This window comes from Monomorium pharaonis, chromosome 8, assembly GCF_013373865.1.
Source record: "Monomorium pharaonis isolate MP-MQ-018 chromosome 8, ASM1337386v2, whole genome shotgun sequence".
NCBI lineage: Eukaryota > Metazoa > Arthropoda > Insecta > Hymenoptera > Formicidae > Monomorium > Monomorium pharaonis.
In genome coordinates, this window is record NC_050474.1 from 12431531 (window position 1) to 12448794 (window position 17264).

At 34.3% G+C, this 17264-nt stretch overlaps 3 protein-coding genes across 15 annotated transcripts in view; 1 reads left to right on the forward strand and 2 right to left on the reverse strand.

Annotated features, from left to right (window-relative positions):
• The window catches only part of LOC105831069 (cubilin), a 644426-nt gene that overhangs the window by 226034 nt on the left and 401128 nt on the right, over positions 1-17264 (reverse strand). For 12 of the 13 annotated variants that reach the window (XR_004964459.1, XR_004964460.1, XM_036291394.1 and 9 more), the window contains one exon: positions 9167-9296. Coding sequence is in view for 10 of the 13 variants with exons in the window: in XM_036291394.1 (XP_036147287.1) it covers positions 9167-9296 (130 nt within the window). In the remaining 3 variants the exon portion in view is untranslated. Of the gene's footprint in view, positions 1-6325; positions 6713-9166; positions 9297-17264 lie in introns of those variants that run through there. The other variant, XM_036291401.1, reaches the window with a different exon arrangement.
• Positions 554-1919, reverse strand: LOC118647148. Its single transcript, XM_036291407.1, has 2 exons — positions 1631-1919; positions 554-1570 (listed from the first exon to the last, which is right to left on the reverse strand). The coding sequence occupies exons 1-2, from the start codon at positions 1784-1786 to the stop codon at positions 1364-1366; spliced, it is 363 nt and encodes a 120-aa protein (XP_036147300.1). The 5' UTR covers positions 1787-1919; the 3' UTR covers positions 554-1363.
• Positions 12268-13669, forward strand: LOC105840551 (protein GVQW3-like). The gene has a single exon (XM_028191932.2). It carries the CDS (start codon positions 12457-12459, stop codon positions 13183-13185), a length of 729 nt encoding a protein of 242 aa, XP_028047733.1. The 5' UTR covers positions 12268-12456; the 3' UTR covers positions 13186-13669.

The following is a 17264-nucleotide window of genomic DNA, read 5'->3' on the forward strand; positions in this document are numbered from 1 at the left end:
GGCAGATTATAGTAAATACTTTATTTACTATAATAATTACGTAAATAGTTTATTGTTACTATTTATTAATTTTCTGTTATGTATTCTTTCATATTATATTTGAATAATAATGTTAATGTTTAACATCACGGTTACACTAAAGATATTTATTTGAGCATTGATACGCACAAGTAAGAAAACATCCGGAGAATTTATTATAATTAATTAATTGATTAAATTAATTAATTCTAATATTAAATAATTAAAATTTATACACATACCAATTTTGTATTTGAAATTTGTTTCATAGATTTTGCAATGCTCACAACCGCTTCTTTTAACGTTATTAATGCAGCTGTCTGTGCTTGCATCTTACATAAGATTTCTATATCAATATCTATAAAAAAGAGCAGATACTATATATAAAAGAGATATACTTCTAAATGCAGATTATTAAAAAATATAAAAATTAATAAATATATCAAAAAAGAGCAATATATTAATATACATTGTTAAATTCTTACCACGGACTTCTGTAAGACTTTGTTTTTTTAATCGTTTAGTTTTATATTTCTTTTTTTCGGAACCAGAAGGAAGATGTAGTGTAGGAGAAGAACGCAAGGTTGCTTCATTATTTTTGTTATGAATAAGTGTTAATTCAGGTGAAGGAGATTTAGAATGGAGTGGAGTGGTATTTGATAGATTTGGGGAAGTAGGATGAACAGGTGGAGATGTGAACAATATGCGAGAAGTAAATGAAGATGTTGATGGCAGACAAGTTGACGGAGAAGAAGATGAAAGTGTGTTGTGTGTACGTTGTGTGTGTGTTGTTTGCTGTGTGTTATGTGTGTGCATTTGAGGAGTAACTGAAAATGTTGATGGCAGACAAGTTGACGGAGGAGAAGATAAAAGTGTGTTGTGTGTACGTTGTGTGTGTGTTGTTTGCTGTGTGTTATGTGTGTGCATTTGAGGAGTAACTGAAGATGTTGATGGGAGAGAGGTTGACGGAGGAGAAGATGAAAGTGTGTTCCGTGTACGTTGTGTGTTGCATGTTTTGCGTGTGTGTATTTGAGTAGAAGATGCGTGTTGTGTATTGTGTGTTGTGTGTGTTGTATGTGTGAGTGTGTTGTATGCATTGTGTCTAGACGCGGTGGAATTGTTAGAGTGAGGATTTCTTAAGGGGGATTCTGTAGCATTAATAACTGGTAACACATGCTCTGTCCAATCTTCTGGCTGTATATAAGAAAAAAAGGAATGAAGAGGATAAATAAATAAAATGGATAGAAAGAGAAGATAAAAAGTGTGCAAATTTTTATAAAAATAAAACTTTCTATGAGGAAGCAAAAGTAATAAAGGAATTAATTTAATTTAATTTAATTTATTACTAAATAATAAATTTAAATATATTAACCTCTGCTGGATCTATAATATTTTCATGACCAATCGCTGCCTCTATTCCTATTAAGGATATTAATCGCTCTTCTATTTCTAGCAGAGGATTTCCGTTTGCGCCTCCTCCTCCTGTACCTTTCTGGTAACTTTTTAATCTTGCTGCCTTTGCTTTTACATCAACGCGCCAATCTCGCCATGACTGTAAATCATAGAACATTATTATAATGAATAAAGTAATAATTATAATTATAGTCCTTACTTTAATCCATTTATCAACAGTCTTTGTAGTCCCACTTCCGCAACTGTTGAGATTACTAGTAAGTTGCTCCCACAGCATATTACTTTTCTTTTTTGCATCTGTACCTTGCACTCGATTTTGTGCAAGATCCGGATGTTCCTCCATAAATTGCAACATTACAAGTCGCTGCTCCAATGATATTTTTTTGCGTTTCTATTTATAAATAAATAATATCTTTAAATATAACAATATATGAATATATATATATATATATGATATATATACATATAACATAATATATTGTTGTTTTGAGGAAAACACATTTTATTTAGATTTATTTTTACATTTTTGCTATTAGGGAGCAAAAGACAATAATCTTTATTTAATATCGCTGTTTCTTTTATAAAAAATAACGATATTAAATAAAAGGTTAACGAATTAACTTAATTATCAAGTCTTTTGTGCACTTATTATTTTAGAAATTATTAATTAGATTTATTAGTAAGATAAACATTTAATATGTACGTTTTCTATAGATAATTATTAATTAAATATTTTACTTACATTTTCTGTCATGTTTCTGCAGTGTGTGACACTTATAAATGACACGTTTGTCTTGCACCGTGATTGGTTGAAACTGTTCGTTTCGCGCGTTCCGCTTGTTTCACTAATTCTTATTTCACATCTGTCAAAATGTACGGAAACCCGATTCCGTTCCGATTTTGACAAGATTCATAATAGCTAAAAGACGCGAACGAAATTATGTTCGGAAACTTGACGATCGGAAACGTAAGATTCCGAATGGAATCATAAAAGTTACATAATAGCTGCCCTGGACTATAAATGTTTAAAGTGCCCTCCTTCAAACACAAAGTTAATCTTTGCCTGAAATTTTGTGTGATTTCTACAATTGTTTCCTGCGTAACCGTACAACAAGTTCTCCTTATTCTATCTATCATGTCAGCTCTTGTTGTTGGAGCTATTTGATACACAAAATCTTTTGTATATCCCCAAAAATAAAAATTAAGAGGGTTCAAATCAGGAAATCTTGAAGGCTACAATACGTGGCGAATGATCAGATGATCCTCAAACCGCCGTCGAAGAAATCTGCTAACACGTTAATAGTGATGAGCAGGAGCACCATCATGTTGGAACCACATTCTTTGTCAAACATCTAAGGGAATTTTGTCCAAGTAACCAGGTAAGTCGTTTCGGAGGAAATCCAAATACATTTCACCATTGATCGTTCGCTCAAAGAAATGTGGTCCAATAATATAGCCATTTAATATTCCTACCCATACGTGAAGACTCTATCGGTGCTGATTCATTCGCTCTCTCATCCACTGAGGGTTAACGGGCGACCAGTAATGACTATTATGCCTATTCAGACTGCCAGTACTGTGAAATGTAGCTTCATCACAGAAACAAATGAACGAAAAGAAATCTGGATTTTCATTTAATATATTCAGGGCCCACCTACAAAAATTGACTCTCAACAGTCGATCATTCTCACTCAGTTCCTGAACAAGTTTAATATAGTAGGGATAATAATCAACAGATTGTAACAAACGATGAGCGGTTTATCGAGGAATCCCTAATTGACGTTCGATGTGCCGAGTACTAATGTGAAGATTCAGATGAACCATATCCAAAACAGCGAGGAGCCTTCGGTCATTATTATTAATGTTTCGGTTTCGCTGTCTTTGGCGACGATTTACTATTACACGAGATTTTCTTTCAATATTTATAATTTGTTGCGGTCCTGGATGACGACGATCGGGATAACGTTGAGCATAAAGACGTGAAGCATTTCTCTAATTTCTGTGGCTTTCGCCAAGAACTAACAAAATATCAACTATTTCATTTGGTGTATAGCCTGCCATGGTACACAACTTCCCATTCAAATACAAGGTAGTTGACAAGGTAGTTATCGAATGAGAATTTGCAAAACGATAAGAAATTATGTTTTCCCCACGTGGCCCTTGCTCGCATTATCTTTTCACGGGAATCTCAAAATAACTAATTCAATAAAGCGAATATTATTTGCTATTTTTAAAATATTTTTTGAAATGCATTGGTAATTTGACAATATCAAATTGGCAGATTGTGAAAGGCAAAGAGACTCACATTAATCAAGTACCCCAAAAAGAATGGAATTCTACTACGTTCACGTAACGAGTAGCATTCACTTGGACACACTATGGATTGTACGGTTCCACATGGGCGGTGTACAACTTTTACCTAAGTCACGAAAGACTTAAGTTACGAACATCAAGTCTAACTCGTGAACCCTTCGTTGGAAGCCTTGCAGACCACAAAGGTATCAACCTCGATCTTGCTTTGGCTAGACCTCGATCTTGCTTTCGTCAGTCGAATCAACCTGAATGATACGTAAGGATCAACTTGACTCCATAACAATACAACATACAAGATATTGTGCACTTTGTGCCAATGTACTGCAAAGTACAACTTTGGGGCCTCATAACTCGAAAAGTACTTGGTAGAAGTACATTTACCTATAGTGTTTTGGAAAGCTTTCAAGATAAGCTACAAGAATATGTAATAAGAAAAGGTACGTTCCATTTAAGAAATTGAAAGTGACCTTCACGTGACCTTCAACAAACTCTTCAAGGTCAAACCAATGGTACCATTTTATGTCCCCCCTCAAACCATACAACTTTTGTCTGAAATATTTTTGTATACGGAACTTAGTTTTTGAGATATTTTGCTGTACAAGTTAAAATGGGACACCCTGTATATTATTTTGATTTTTTGCATAAAAGGACCCTAGCATTTAGTTATGAAACGTTAATTTGTTTTATATGTACGGCTAAAATATAATATTTATATTAATACGTAGTAAAGTTAGTGTGATTTAAATATTAGTGAGAATGGATCAGATTAAGAGGATAATTAAAATTGGATATTATATAACATGACTCTTATAAATAGAGAGTCTTTATTTAAATCTTGGCTGTGTTGACTATCAGTCTTTTCTTGTAGATGCCTCTCCACAGCCGCGGCTCGGTACTGAATCCTTAAATCTGGCGGCACTGAATGAGTTGCGCCGTACTTGCTACTTTTTGCATCCGTATAATACAACAACTATTTTTTTCAATAGTTTAAAAACTAAGTTTCAAACAAAATTTTGAGAAAAGAAAAATCATCTCAGAATTAAGTCAAGAATACGATATTTTAAAGGCAAGAAGTTGTTTAGTCTTTCTACGTATGTGTGTATGTGCGCGCGCGCGCACGTGGTGTGTGTGTGTGTGTGTGTGTGTGTGTGTGTGTGTGTGTGTGTGTGTGTGTGTGTGTGTGTGTCAAGTTCAAAAACAATATTGATTTAGAGCAGTTCACATGTATAATTTTCCATACTTTGATCAGCTATTACAACCTCAAGGTGTTTACTTGTAGTTGTTGCGCCCTGAGACTTTTGATTAGGAAGGTCCAAAATTATTTTTAAAAAGGTTATAATCAAAAAGTATTTTTTCATAAGAAAACTGCAAGGTCATTTTAAACTCCTTTATGTTGTAACTCAAAAATTGAAGGGTAGGCGACCTTTTTGACAGAGAACACGTCATATGTCTACACAAGTTTTCAATAATTTCTTACAAAATTGTAAGATATAATCAACAAAGGCAACACAAAATAGCAAAATTTAAATGCAACATTATTATATTCTTTTTTATTTTTTGTGTTTGCATACAGGGTGTCCCCAATTTAAATGGAAAAACTTCGGGAGTGTGTAGGAGACCGAAAAACTAAGACAAAAACTCCTTTAGAGATTTGTTTGTTTTCGCTCCATTTTGGAGAAATCGCAAAAACAGAAGCAAAACCAGTTTTCGTATTTTTACCTATTTATTTACATTTTATTCATGTTTTATCATCTATTTAATGTAAATGTTGTTTAAATTGCTGCCCTCTTGCAGCAATGCAAGCATTGCATCTAGCACTGACCGCATTGCAGCTAGACATTATTCTGGTGATATTTCGTGCACTGCATCTATGAGTCGGTCCCTCAATTGTTCTCTTGAATTAATCGGCACTGAATAAACTTTTTGCTTCAAAGTTTCCTAAACGACGAAGTCCATGGGTGTCATATCTGGTGATCAGGGTGGCCACGGTACTATTCCTTCACATTTAATCCATTGTTGTGGATACTTTATGTTTACCCAAGTTCGAACAGCTCTTCTATAATGAACTGGGCACCCAATATGACACCCATGGATTTTTTCGTTAAATAGGTAGAAATACAAAAACTTGTTTTGTTTCTTTTTTAGCAATTTTCTCCAAAATGAAGCAAAAATGAGCAAATCTCTAAAGAACTTTTTGTCTTAGTTTTTCGGTCTCCTACACACTCCTGAAGTTTTGCCATTTAAATTGGGAATATCCTGTATATGTATATTCTCCATATTATATTCAAGATAAAAACAATTTAATTTATGACGTTAATAATACATTATGTAACAAAGGTGTAAAGTAGGTCTTTTGTACACGAGTGCAAAAGACTGTTACACACATGTTGCATATTTTTTGTTACTCGTGCATTGATCTGTGGTATTTTAAGTGTTCTGGGTTCTTGCAAATTGACAAATTAGCCAAGGTTGGATTCACAAAACGTCGGTCAATTCTACAAGAGTTACTATCTGCGTGTCGCAAAGTGACGCGCATATAAATGCTGAAATAATCAAACGTCCTGAAGAAATCGTGCTAGAATTTTTTTTGCCACGATTCACGCCAATTATAAATGACAAGAACTGTCCAATTATGTTAAAGTGTTAAAATAGACAACTTTATCCACAAAAAAGTAATACAAAAGGGACCACATTCAATGCACATATAACAAAGAAAATTATTAAATACATATTGTTACGCGCGCGCTCGCGGAAATGAATGAAACACACTCTCTCTTATAAAATAAGTGGTTTAATTCAGAAAGAGAGAATACACGTCCGCTCGTACGCGAGACCGAGATTCAACTCTTTGTTTATCCGCGTTGTCAAATTCTTGACAGCTGACAACGCTCCGTCACGGAAATCAATATATCGATCGGCCAGGACAGCTGACTGATCCAAGGGGCGGAACAATATTATTGTAATATTCCTGCAATATTGTATTGCAATATTTCTATAATGAAAGCAGGTATATTGCAACGATGCTGCAACATTAGCCATATTGCCTAACGTTTTTCGCAAAGTTGCAATTTTGTAATTAATGAAATGTTTCTCCAATGCTTCTGCAATTTTTCTATATGTTGCATTTTTTCTATAATTTTTCGGTAATTATTTAGATTAAAAGACACCGCGCCGATGACTTTGACCTTGACATATGTTGTCAAGCACATGACCCTGAGTAACTTTTCCTTATAACTTAATCGGCGGTTATTGTTCGTTAAACAGTGTTATTAACAAAAAAAGTTTTAAAATATTTATATAAAATAGAACACACACACGCGCGCACACGCACACACACACACACACACACACACACACACACACACACACACACACACACACACACACACACACACGGGGAGGTGCAAAAAGAAACGCGTGGGCGGGGGAGAGCCTCCGCCCCTCCCCCTGCACCCCTTCCCCGTAATTTTGCCTAACTCTAACCTACCAATTTTACGTCACTATTTGGTTAATGTGAAAACATTGGAAACGAACAGCGTGGAAAGTCGCAAACCCATGTGGAACAGTATAAACGTTTATAAATATTGTAGTAAAAGTGTGTGTGTGTGTGTGTGTGTGTGTGTGTGTGTGTGTGTGTGTGTGTGTGTGTGTGTCAATTTGATGACAATGTCATCATGTATACACTTCTATAGGTATTTTATTTACTTCTCTATTGTCGGTAGAGAAGTAAATAAAATTTCCGAACATTTAGTAGCAATGTCATTGACAGTACATCATGCGTCTATACGAGTTTTTGGCTATTTGTAACGATGATACTGCTCTCATTGAATTTTTGATTGCAAAAAATATTTTTGCAGACGAAATAAATTGTGCAATATGTGGATCAAAAGTAAAACTTACGCGAAATTTTGCTACATTGCAATATCACTGCCATGCCACTTATTATAAACAAATTCGAAATAAGAAGAGGCACAAAATGTGGTGCTTTGTCTGGAACGTGGTTCGCTCATAGTCGACTGTCAGTACCAAAAGCTTATCGTTTCATAAGTCACTTTCTTATGATTTGTCCTCCTCGACAACATTTCCTTGAACAAGAACTTGTAATATCCTCAACAACGGCTGTGGATTGGACTAATTTTTGTCGAGAAGTATATATTGTTTTTTTTTCTGTTGATTATTTACGAATAATCGTATTAAAAATAAAGCGTAATCTTTTTTATCATGTTTAGTTGTGTGTGTTATGGATTGATCGTATAAGTGAACCAATTGGCCTCCAAATATCATTGTCAAAATTGATGAATGCAAAATTGGGAAGCAAAAGTATCATAAAGAACGCTTAGTTACTGGTCAGTGGATTTTTGGTGGCATTGAGAGAGATGCTCACCGTACATTTATTGTACCTCTTGAAAATCGATCAGCAAATACACTATTAGATATTATAAAGCAATGGATTAAATCAGGCACAACAATAATGTCAGACTGCTGGAAATCTTATAATTGTCTCGAAGATGAAGGTTATCAGCATGCTACTGTGAACCATAAATATAATTTTGTAAATCCCGAAACAAGTACACATACACAAAATATTGAACGTATTTGGCGCGAAGTACATGACAATATTCCACGATATGGTCGACGAAAATATCATTATGTTTGTTATTTCGCTGAATATTTCTTCAAACATAAATATTTGTTTCTCGAACGTATCGATGCGTTTTTTGCAATTATGGCTGAATTGTATTCACAAATAAATGAATAACTATGTATAGCACTTAATAAATCTACTGCTTTATTTCATAAAACATAAATTTAATTTTTCACTGAAAGATATGCAAATTATTTTTTCTAACCCTAACCCACCAATTTTATGTCGCTATTTGGTTAATGCGACAACATTAAAAACGAATAGTGTGAAAAGTCGCAAACCTATGTGGAACTGTACATGCGTGGACGTCATTTATTTTACGTTTTATAAATACAATATATGATGTCAGTGCTTTAAAGTAAACGACGTCCACGCTTGTACAGTACCACATGGGTTTGCGACTTTCCACGCTGTTCGTTTTCAATGTTTTCACATCAACCAAATAGTGACGTAAAATTGGTGGGTTAGAGTTAGGAAAAATTACTGGGAGGGGGCGCAGGCGGAGCCCCTCCCCCGCCCACGAATTTCTTGTTGCACCTCCCTGTGTATGTGTATACATGTGCATGTATATTATTCTAGTTTATATGAATATTTTTCAAATTTTTTTTGTTAATAACTCTTTAATGAACAATGACCGCCGATTAAGTTATAAAGAAAAGTTACTTAGGTTTATGACTTTGACAACATATGTCAAAGTCAAGGTCATCGGCGCGGTGTCCCTTAATCTAAATAATTACCAATTTTTCTACATTGTGCTATATGGAAAGCGTGACAAACCTGAGTCGCATGTTATTATCCTCCGAAAGAAAACTCCATTTAGCTTCGGGATCTTTGACGCCACAGAGCTCACGCGGGGCAGATGTTAACGAGTCCCACATGCGTAATACAGCTGCAGGACAACCTCGACCTAAAGAAGAATTATTAAAAATGATTAAGAAGTTAGGTGCTCAAAAAAAAACGGACGTCATTAAACGTAAAGTAAATTAAAGACAGTTTACTAATTAAGTGTTATTAAATGAAACACGATACGTTTCGACTTTACTCTATCATCTTCAGTTGTAAGTAATAAAAAAAGTATTAATAGTTTGACTTGAACATTTAAATTCATTAGATACAAAAAACTAAATTGAAAAGATAGATGTAATCAAGACCGCATCAACAGGTACATTGAACAGTAATATCAAAAAACACGGTGTCTTGTGCCAAGTAAACGCGAGCAAGACCGACTGTGTTTTATATGCGAGTACGTGATTTGCGAGCACCCGAGGTTATCAAATCTCAGTAACGACTAAATCGATCGAGTTTTAACTAGGCTCAATCGAAAGCTTGGATTTGATTTATATAAGAAAAGTGTTATTTTTTTACATGCCCTAAGAGCAGAAATATTACAATGCAAAATTCAAAATATCAGAATTTCACGTAAGATACGTCATCGCTCTAAAAAATTCTTTTTCACATCTCTGACGCTAGAGGCGTTCGCTTATATACGGTTTTGTTAATGCTATATATCAATTTCTGACTTTATCAATCATCATATGATTTAGATCGATTGATTAGATTAGATCAAAAAGTTTGATACTTTTGTTATCAAAAAAAACGTAACTTGTATCCACTGCATTTCGAATTCCGTGTACAAATTCCGTATGCTGCATTTTTAATACGGATTTTATATGCTGCTTCTGTTTTTCGCATACGAAATTCATAGGTGTAAATTTCCTATTTGCTTTCTGCATGCAGATCTCGTAAACCACAACTGTTTTGCGCATGGGGATTTCGCACACACACACCGCATTTGTTTCCACGTAGAAATTACAAGTACGAATTCTGTACTCCGTATTTTATACCAATATTCCTTTATACCAGTATTTTTCTCATTTTTATATTTACATAAAACATTGAAATTAAAAGTGTATAAACATTTATAAACTGTTAATAATTATGTGTATAATTGCTCATGTGTTATTAAATTTTGTACTTATTCGTTAAAATTAAATTATTTTAAATAATAACAATAAAAAATTCCCTCTCTAAAAAGGGCATGTTATTGACATTGTTGTCGCTTTTCCGAGATGCTGATTGACTGTCTCGCTATCTCGTTGTTAAGTGCGTAGTGACTTTTCTTCACTTCGTGTCATTTCCAGCTGTCAAACTTTCGTGACATTTTCAGCTGTCAAACTGTCAGTTTTGATAGTTGATTTTAAAACATTGAAATACTTACAGAAAATCAGGGAAAAAAAAATAGAGACGAATAAAAAGTATAAGAGAGAGAGAAAGAGAAAGAGAGAGAGAGAGAGAGAGGGGGGGGAGACAGAGAAGTAAGAAAGCTTAATTCTTTATAACATTAAGTACCCACACAGTACGGGGAGCTCCCGGGGAGCTCCCAAGGAGCTCACAAATATTTTCATAAGCTTCATTTAAGCTTCCAAAAAATTCGCACGGAGCTCCCTGGGAGCTGCTATGTCCGCTTTTGAGAGCTCCTTGAGAGCTTCATTTGAGCTCGCAGAGAGTTTATAAATCATGTTTTAAGAGCTTCCTGCGAGCTTCAAAGTAATTCCCGGGAAGCTTTTATACAGGCTTCCTGAGAGCTTCATCTAAGCTCGCAAGGAGTTCAGAAATTATGTTTTAAGAGCTCCCTGCGAGCTTCAAAATAATTCTCGGGAAAATTCTATATAAGCTTCCCGGGAGCTCTTGTGCCCGCTTTTAGGAGCTCCCTGAGAGCTTAGATGAAGCTATCAGGGAGCTTATATAGAAGCTTTACGGGAATTATTTTAAAGCTCGCAGGGAGTTCTTAAAACATTATTTCTGAACTCCCTGCGAGTTTAAATAAAGCTCTCAGGGAGCTCTCAAAAGCGGACGTAGGAGCTGCCGGAAAAAATTTTATTTTTATATTTTCTCAATTTTTGGAAGCTCTCTCTGAGTTGCAAAGGCCCACGAACTCTCTTCGTGTAACAAAAACAATATATACTACACTTTGCTGCTAGTGAAGTACTAACTGCTAGGTAAGCCGTGAGTGATAGTTTTCTTTTATAAGCTTTTTGGAGTAAATTTTCTCACGAGAAAGAGGAGCGCCGTGTCTTCGCCTAGTGGCGATCTTGCGAACTACTCGCGGCTATATGACTATACATGCAGTACATTAATTTAACCGATATGTTCAATCTCTGGGAGTTTGTTTTGTCGAATTTTGTAAATTTCTTGAAAACTCAGCAAAACGAACTCCCTGGGAGCTTGTTTTGTCGAATTTTGTAAACTTCTCGGGAGTTCAGCAAAATGAATTCCCTGGGAGCTTGTTTTGTCGAATTTTGTAAGCTCCTCGGGAGCTCAGTAAAATGAACTCCCTGGGAGCTTGTTTTGTCGAATTTTGTAAGCTTCCCGGGAGCTCAGCAAAATGAACTCCCTGGGAGCTGGTTTTGTCGAATTGTGTGAGCTCCCCGGGAGCTCAGCAAAATGAACTCTCTGGGAGCTTGTTTTGTCGAATTTTGTAAGGTTCTCGGAAACTCGGCAAAACGAACTTTTTGGGAGCTTGTTTTGTCGAATTTTGTAAGCTCCCCAAGAGCTCAGCAAAATGAACTCCCTGGGAGCTTGTTTTGTCGAATTTTGTAAGCTTCTCGGAAACTCAATAAAACGAACTCCCTGGGAACTTGTTTTGTCGAATTTTGTAAGCTTCTCGGAAACTCAATAAAACGAACCCCCTGGGAGCTTGTTTTGTCGAATTTTGTAAGGTTCTCGGAAACTCAGCAAAACGAACTCCCTGGGAGCTTGTTTTGTCGAATTTTGTAAGCTCCTCGGGAGCTCAGCAAAATGAACTCTCTGGGAGCTTAATCGGAGCTTTGTGCTGTATGGGTAAGTATTTTATTTCTATAAACAATAATATATATACACTATGATCAAAAAATTCCGAGAATTTGTATTTTAAATTACGCGCGCTTTACCGATTCGAATACATTTTTTTTCTCGGATTTGTAAACCTTTCCCTGACACTTGTTAAACGTGAGCGCCATTTGTATCATTAGTAGTTGTTTGGTGTCTGTTTACATCAGTCCAGTTTTTGCACTTTGTCGCATTTCAAAATGGAAAAAAATATTGGACAAAGAATTTGTTTGAAGTTTTATGTTTCCAACGATATTTCTTGTGCCGATGCATTGAAAATGCTACAAAAAGCCTACGGAAACTCTGCTCTCTCGAAAACACGAGCATACGAGTGGTATTCGGCATTCAAAAAAGGTCTCAAAAAAGTTGAAGATGCACCTCGTAGTGGACGCCCTTCGACATCGACAACCGATGATAACGTTGAAAAAGTTAAGGAAATCGTGCTCGAAAATCGTCATGCAAGCCTCAGAGAGAGAGCTGGTGAACTCAACATCGCGTATGGATCGGCACAGCACATTATGGTGGATATTTTGGGCATGAAACGCGTTGCAGCACGACTTGTGCCAAAAGACCTGAATTTCGTTCAAAAACAGTTCCAAAAGACAGTGGCCCAGGAGATGATTTCTGAGGTAACAGACGATCCTACCATGATGAAACGCATAATTACTGGCGACAAAACATGGGTTTACGAATATGATGTTGAAACTAGCCAACAATCATCCGAGTGGCGTTATGAAAATGAACCAAAACCGAAGAAAGCGCGTCAAAGTCGATCAAAAATCAAGGTTATGCTCACAGTTTTCTTTGATTATGGAGGCGTTGTTCATTATGAGTACCTGCCAACGGGTCGAACAATCAATAAGGAGTATTATCTGGGCGTAATGAGGCGTTTGAGAGATGCTGTGCGTAGAAAACGTCCAGAATTATAGAAAAACAATTCTTGGATTTTGCACCATGATAACGCTTCCTCTCACAAAGCACGCATCGTGACCGACTATTTGACCAAACACGCGGTAAATACCATCCAACAAGCACCGTATTCTCCGCATATGGCACCCTGCGACTTTTTCCTGTTCTCAAAACTTAAATTACCGCTTCGTGGAAAAAGATTTTTGAGTATAGATGAAATAAAAGAATATGCGACGAGGGAATTGAAAGCCATTCCTTCATCAAACTATGGAAAGTGTATGAATGAATGGGTTAAACGTTGGCATATGTGCACCGCTTCAGATCAATGCTACTTTGAAGGCGATAAAATAAATGTACCCGAAAATTAACAAAAAATCTCTTTTGTTTACCAATTCCCGGAACTTTTTGATCATAGTGTATGTATATAATTTTTGAAAATAATTTTTAAATTTTTTTTCTTTGAAATGTTTTTTGCTTTTTTTCCTTTTTTTACAACATAAAGCTTGTTTTGTAAAAATTTCGAATTTTTAAAATGACTTACAAGGGAACCTCGCAAACCCGAGAATTCTGATTTTAATGAAACTTGGCATAAATGTAGAAGAAGTAAATACATGAATTTAGAAATTAAAAGTTGGTACTTATAAACGGTTTAAAGGGTTGAAACCACCCTTCAAAAATGTTGAGTTTTTGTCTTTTCTTGATATATCTCGTAAACTAAACAAAGTATTAAAAAATGTTTCATACAAAAGTTTTACAGTATAAATACCTCTATTTAACTATGCTATTTATTTTTTCAAAAAAATTTTTTTGAAAAAAATAAATAGCATAGTTAAATAGAGGTATTTATGCCGTAAAACTTTTGTATGAAACATTTTTTTATATTTTGTTTAGTTTACGAGATATATCGAGAAAATGCAAAAATGTCTCAACTTTGAAGTGTGGTTTCACCCCTTCAAACCGTTTTTGAACCAAAATAAAACATTTCTAAATTAATATATCTACTTCCTCTACATTTATGCCAAGTTTCATTAAAATTAGAAAATTTTTCGATTGGGCTTATAAACGGTTTAAAGGAGTGAAATTACCCTTTAAAGATTGAGATATTTTTACCTTTTCTCGCTATATCTCATAAACTAAACAAAATATAAAAAAATGCTTTATACAAAAGTTTTACAGCATAAATACCTCCATTTAACTACGCTGTTTATTTTTCGAAAAAAAAAATTTTTTTTTAATTAAAATAAATTTTCAACAAAATTGATTTTTATGTATATAGCATTTATAAAATAATTATACTATCTTATACTACGTTCTATTTATATCATCTATGTGTATATTATGTATGTTATATATTATCTATGTTATAATACTATACATTTATATTATTTGCATCCCTATATGTATTAGTTTTCATCTAACAGTTGCGCAATATTAGAGTAGTCACGTTGCATTCACACAGTTCATTCTGTCTACGTCACATATTTCACATTCAAGTTTTATATTCGTCATGTCACGGTATGTATCATATATAAAATCACGTATTAATAAAAGTTTGGTATCTTTATTAATGGTGTTACGCGTTATTTTCACATCAGTGTCAAGTCTAACGTGTGTTTGATCAGTACATCAGTATCACATCTAACATGTGCATGATTTTTCTTGTTAGATTGTTTTTAATTAAGCGAAGCATAATGTTACACATAAACAATGCATACACGGAGACCCGGAGAGCAAAAAATTTGACATTCTAGCAATCAATTTGAATATTCTACGTAATTATTTAGATGATAGAAAATTAATTTTAAATCTGTATCAAAGATCTGTGTTAAAGATAATTGAGATGATTATCGATTATTGAGCGCAGCAGATGCCTCGCGGTGCTCGTGGTGTCTGCGAGCAGCGGTGAGTTGTACCACCCCTGCTTACCTCTTGTATCCGATTCAGGATACGTAAACTATTTCTTATTATATCTAGAAATCTAAGCTCTGGATAATTTTTTGCGAAAGAAAAAGTTGGCTCAGAATATTACTAAGAATACGTCTATGCAAGGACATATAGTTGTTTTGAATGTGTATATATATATATAAATATTATTGTTTTTTTAAATAAAATATTTACTTAATGTTATAAAGAATTAAGCTTTCTTACTTCTCCGTCTCCCCCCCCCCCCTCTCCTTCTCTCTCTCCTCTCTCTCTCTCTCCTCTCTCTCTCTCTTCTCTCCTCCTCTCTCTCTCTCTCTATCTCCCCCCCCCCCCTCACTCACTCTCTCTCTCCTTGTCCACTTATTCATTTCTTCCTTTATTACATAATATTCGGGTAATTCAAAATACTAAATAACATCGTAAAGATAATTGAGATGATTATTGATTATTGAGCGCAGCAGATGCCTCGCGGTGCTCGTGGTGTCTGCGAGCAGCGGTGAGTTGTGCCACCCCTGCTCACCTCTTGTATCCGATTCAGGATACGTAAACTATTTCTTATTATATCTAGAAATCTAAGCTCTGGATAATTTTTTGCGAAAGAAAAAGTTGACTCAGAATATTACTAAGAATACGTCTATGCAAGGACATATAGTTGTTTTGAATGTGTATATATATATATAAATATTATTGTTTTTTTAAATAAAATATTTACTTAATGTTATAAAGAATTAAGCTTTTTTACTTCTCCGTCTCTCCCCTCTCTCTCCCCCCCTTTCGCTCCTTCTCCCTCTCCCTCTCCCCATCCCTTTCCCTCTCCCCCCCCTCTCTCTCTCATACTTTATCGTATTGACATGTATTTTTTTTTATTGCTTAGAAAAGAATAAACTTTAAGAATCTAGATTAATATTAGCCAGATTTTAACGAGAAACTTGTGAAAAATGATAATAAACTTTTACTTTTTTCAATTAAAAAATACATGTTTGGTTTTCATGCGATACAAAAGATTCGTACTTAACAAATCAAACTTTCGCCTAGGGAAAGTAGAGTCTTTGCCCTTTATTAAAAAAAAAAGTACATGTAATTTAGATGATTTTTCGTAAAGTTGCATCACTTTGAAGATTGCCTAAAAATCGGTCAAAATTTTTGTCTCGTTTTCTTTTGCGCCAGTGTATATATAGATATTTACAAAAAATAAAAAGTTTAAAAAAATTGCAAAAATTAAGTGATAGGTAGAAGGAAAAAGAAAGAGAGAGAGAGAGAGAGAGAGAGAGAGAGAGAGAGAGAGAGATTAAGTAAATTTGAAGGAGATCTTATTAAGAGAGAAAAAGAGAAAAAGTGCGAATTTCGGGAAGATAACAGTTGCGTTTTAAATATTTTGAAAAAAGGAATTTTAAACTCCTAATTCTCATTTCTTATTAATTATCATTCTCAATAATTATCATTTTTTATTAATTATTATTCTCATTAAATATCATTTGCGTTTTAATTATTTTGACATTTTGTGTATTTTAATAGAAAAAAAGGAATGAGATTAGAGAGAGAGAATTGAGATTTAGAGAGTTTAAAAAAGAAATCCAAAAAATGAAAGTGTTGAAATTTAATTGAAAATTATCAGGTAACATTACATATAATATATTATAAATTTTAATTTATTTAAAAATTTAATTTTAATGTTGTATTATTAAGGCATAAGATTTAAAAAATTTAATTTTAAAGTTGTTGGATGCTTGTTGTTAGAAGTTGTTGAAATGGTCAGAGAGAGATAGTGAGTTTTATTGAAAGAGGTTAGAAAAGGAAAGAGATTAGATAAAAAGAAATTATGATTGAGAGAGATTAAACGAGAAAGCCAGAAAGCAAAAGTTTTGAAATTTTATTGAAAATTAACAGGTAACATTACATATAATATATTATAATTTTCAATTTATTTAAAGGGGATTAAGTATGGAGGTGAAGTGTGTAAGAGTGATATTAAGAAACATGAAAATATAATATAATTAATAATTTGTGTTTAGAAAGAGAGAGAGAGAGAGAGAGAGAGAGAGAGAGAGAGAGAGAGAGAGAGAGAAAGGGCGAGGGGGGAGAGTAAGAGAGCGTGAGAGATAAAGAAGAGGATTAAATAAGAAAGTAAAGTGTGTAAGAGTAATATTGAACAATATGGAAATAATATAATTAATAT

What these genes read in the sequence shown, in the direction of transcription:
- LOC105840551 (XM_028191932.2), top strand. Translation starts at nt 12,457, where the DNA reads ATGGAAAAAAATATTGGACAAAGAATTTGTTTGAAGTTTTATGTTTCC.
- LOC118647148 (XM_036291407.1), bottom strand. Translation starts at nt 1,786, where the DNA reads ATGTTGCAATTTATGGAGGAACATCCGGATCTTGCACAAAATCGAGTG. An exon ending in CTGTTGATAAATGGATTAAA is followed by an intron (nt 1,571 to 1,630) that starts GTAAGGACTATA and finishes TATGATTTACAG; the next exon opens with TCATGGCGAGATTGGCGCGT.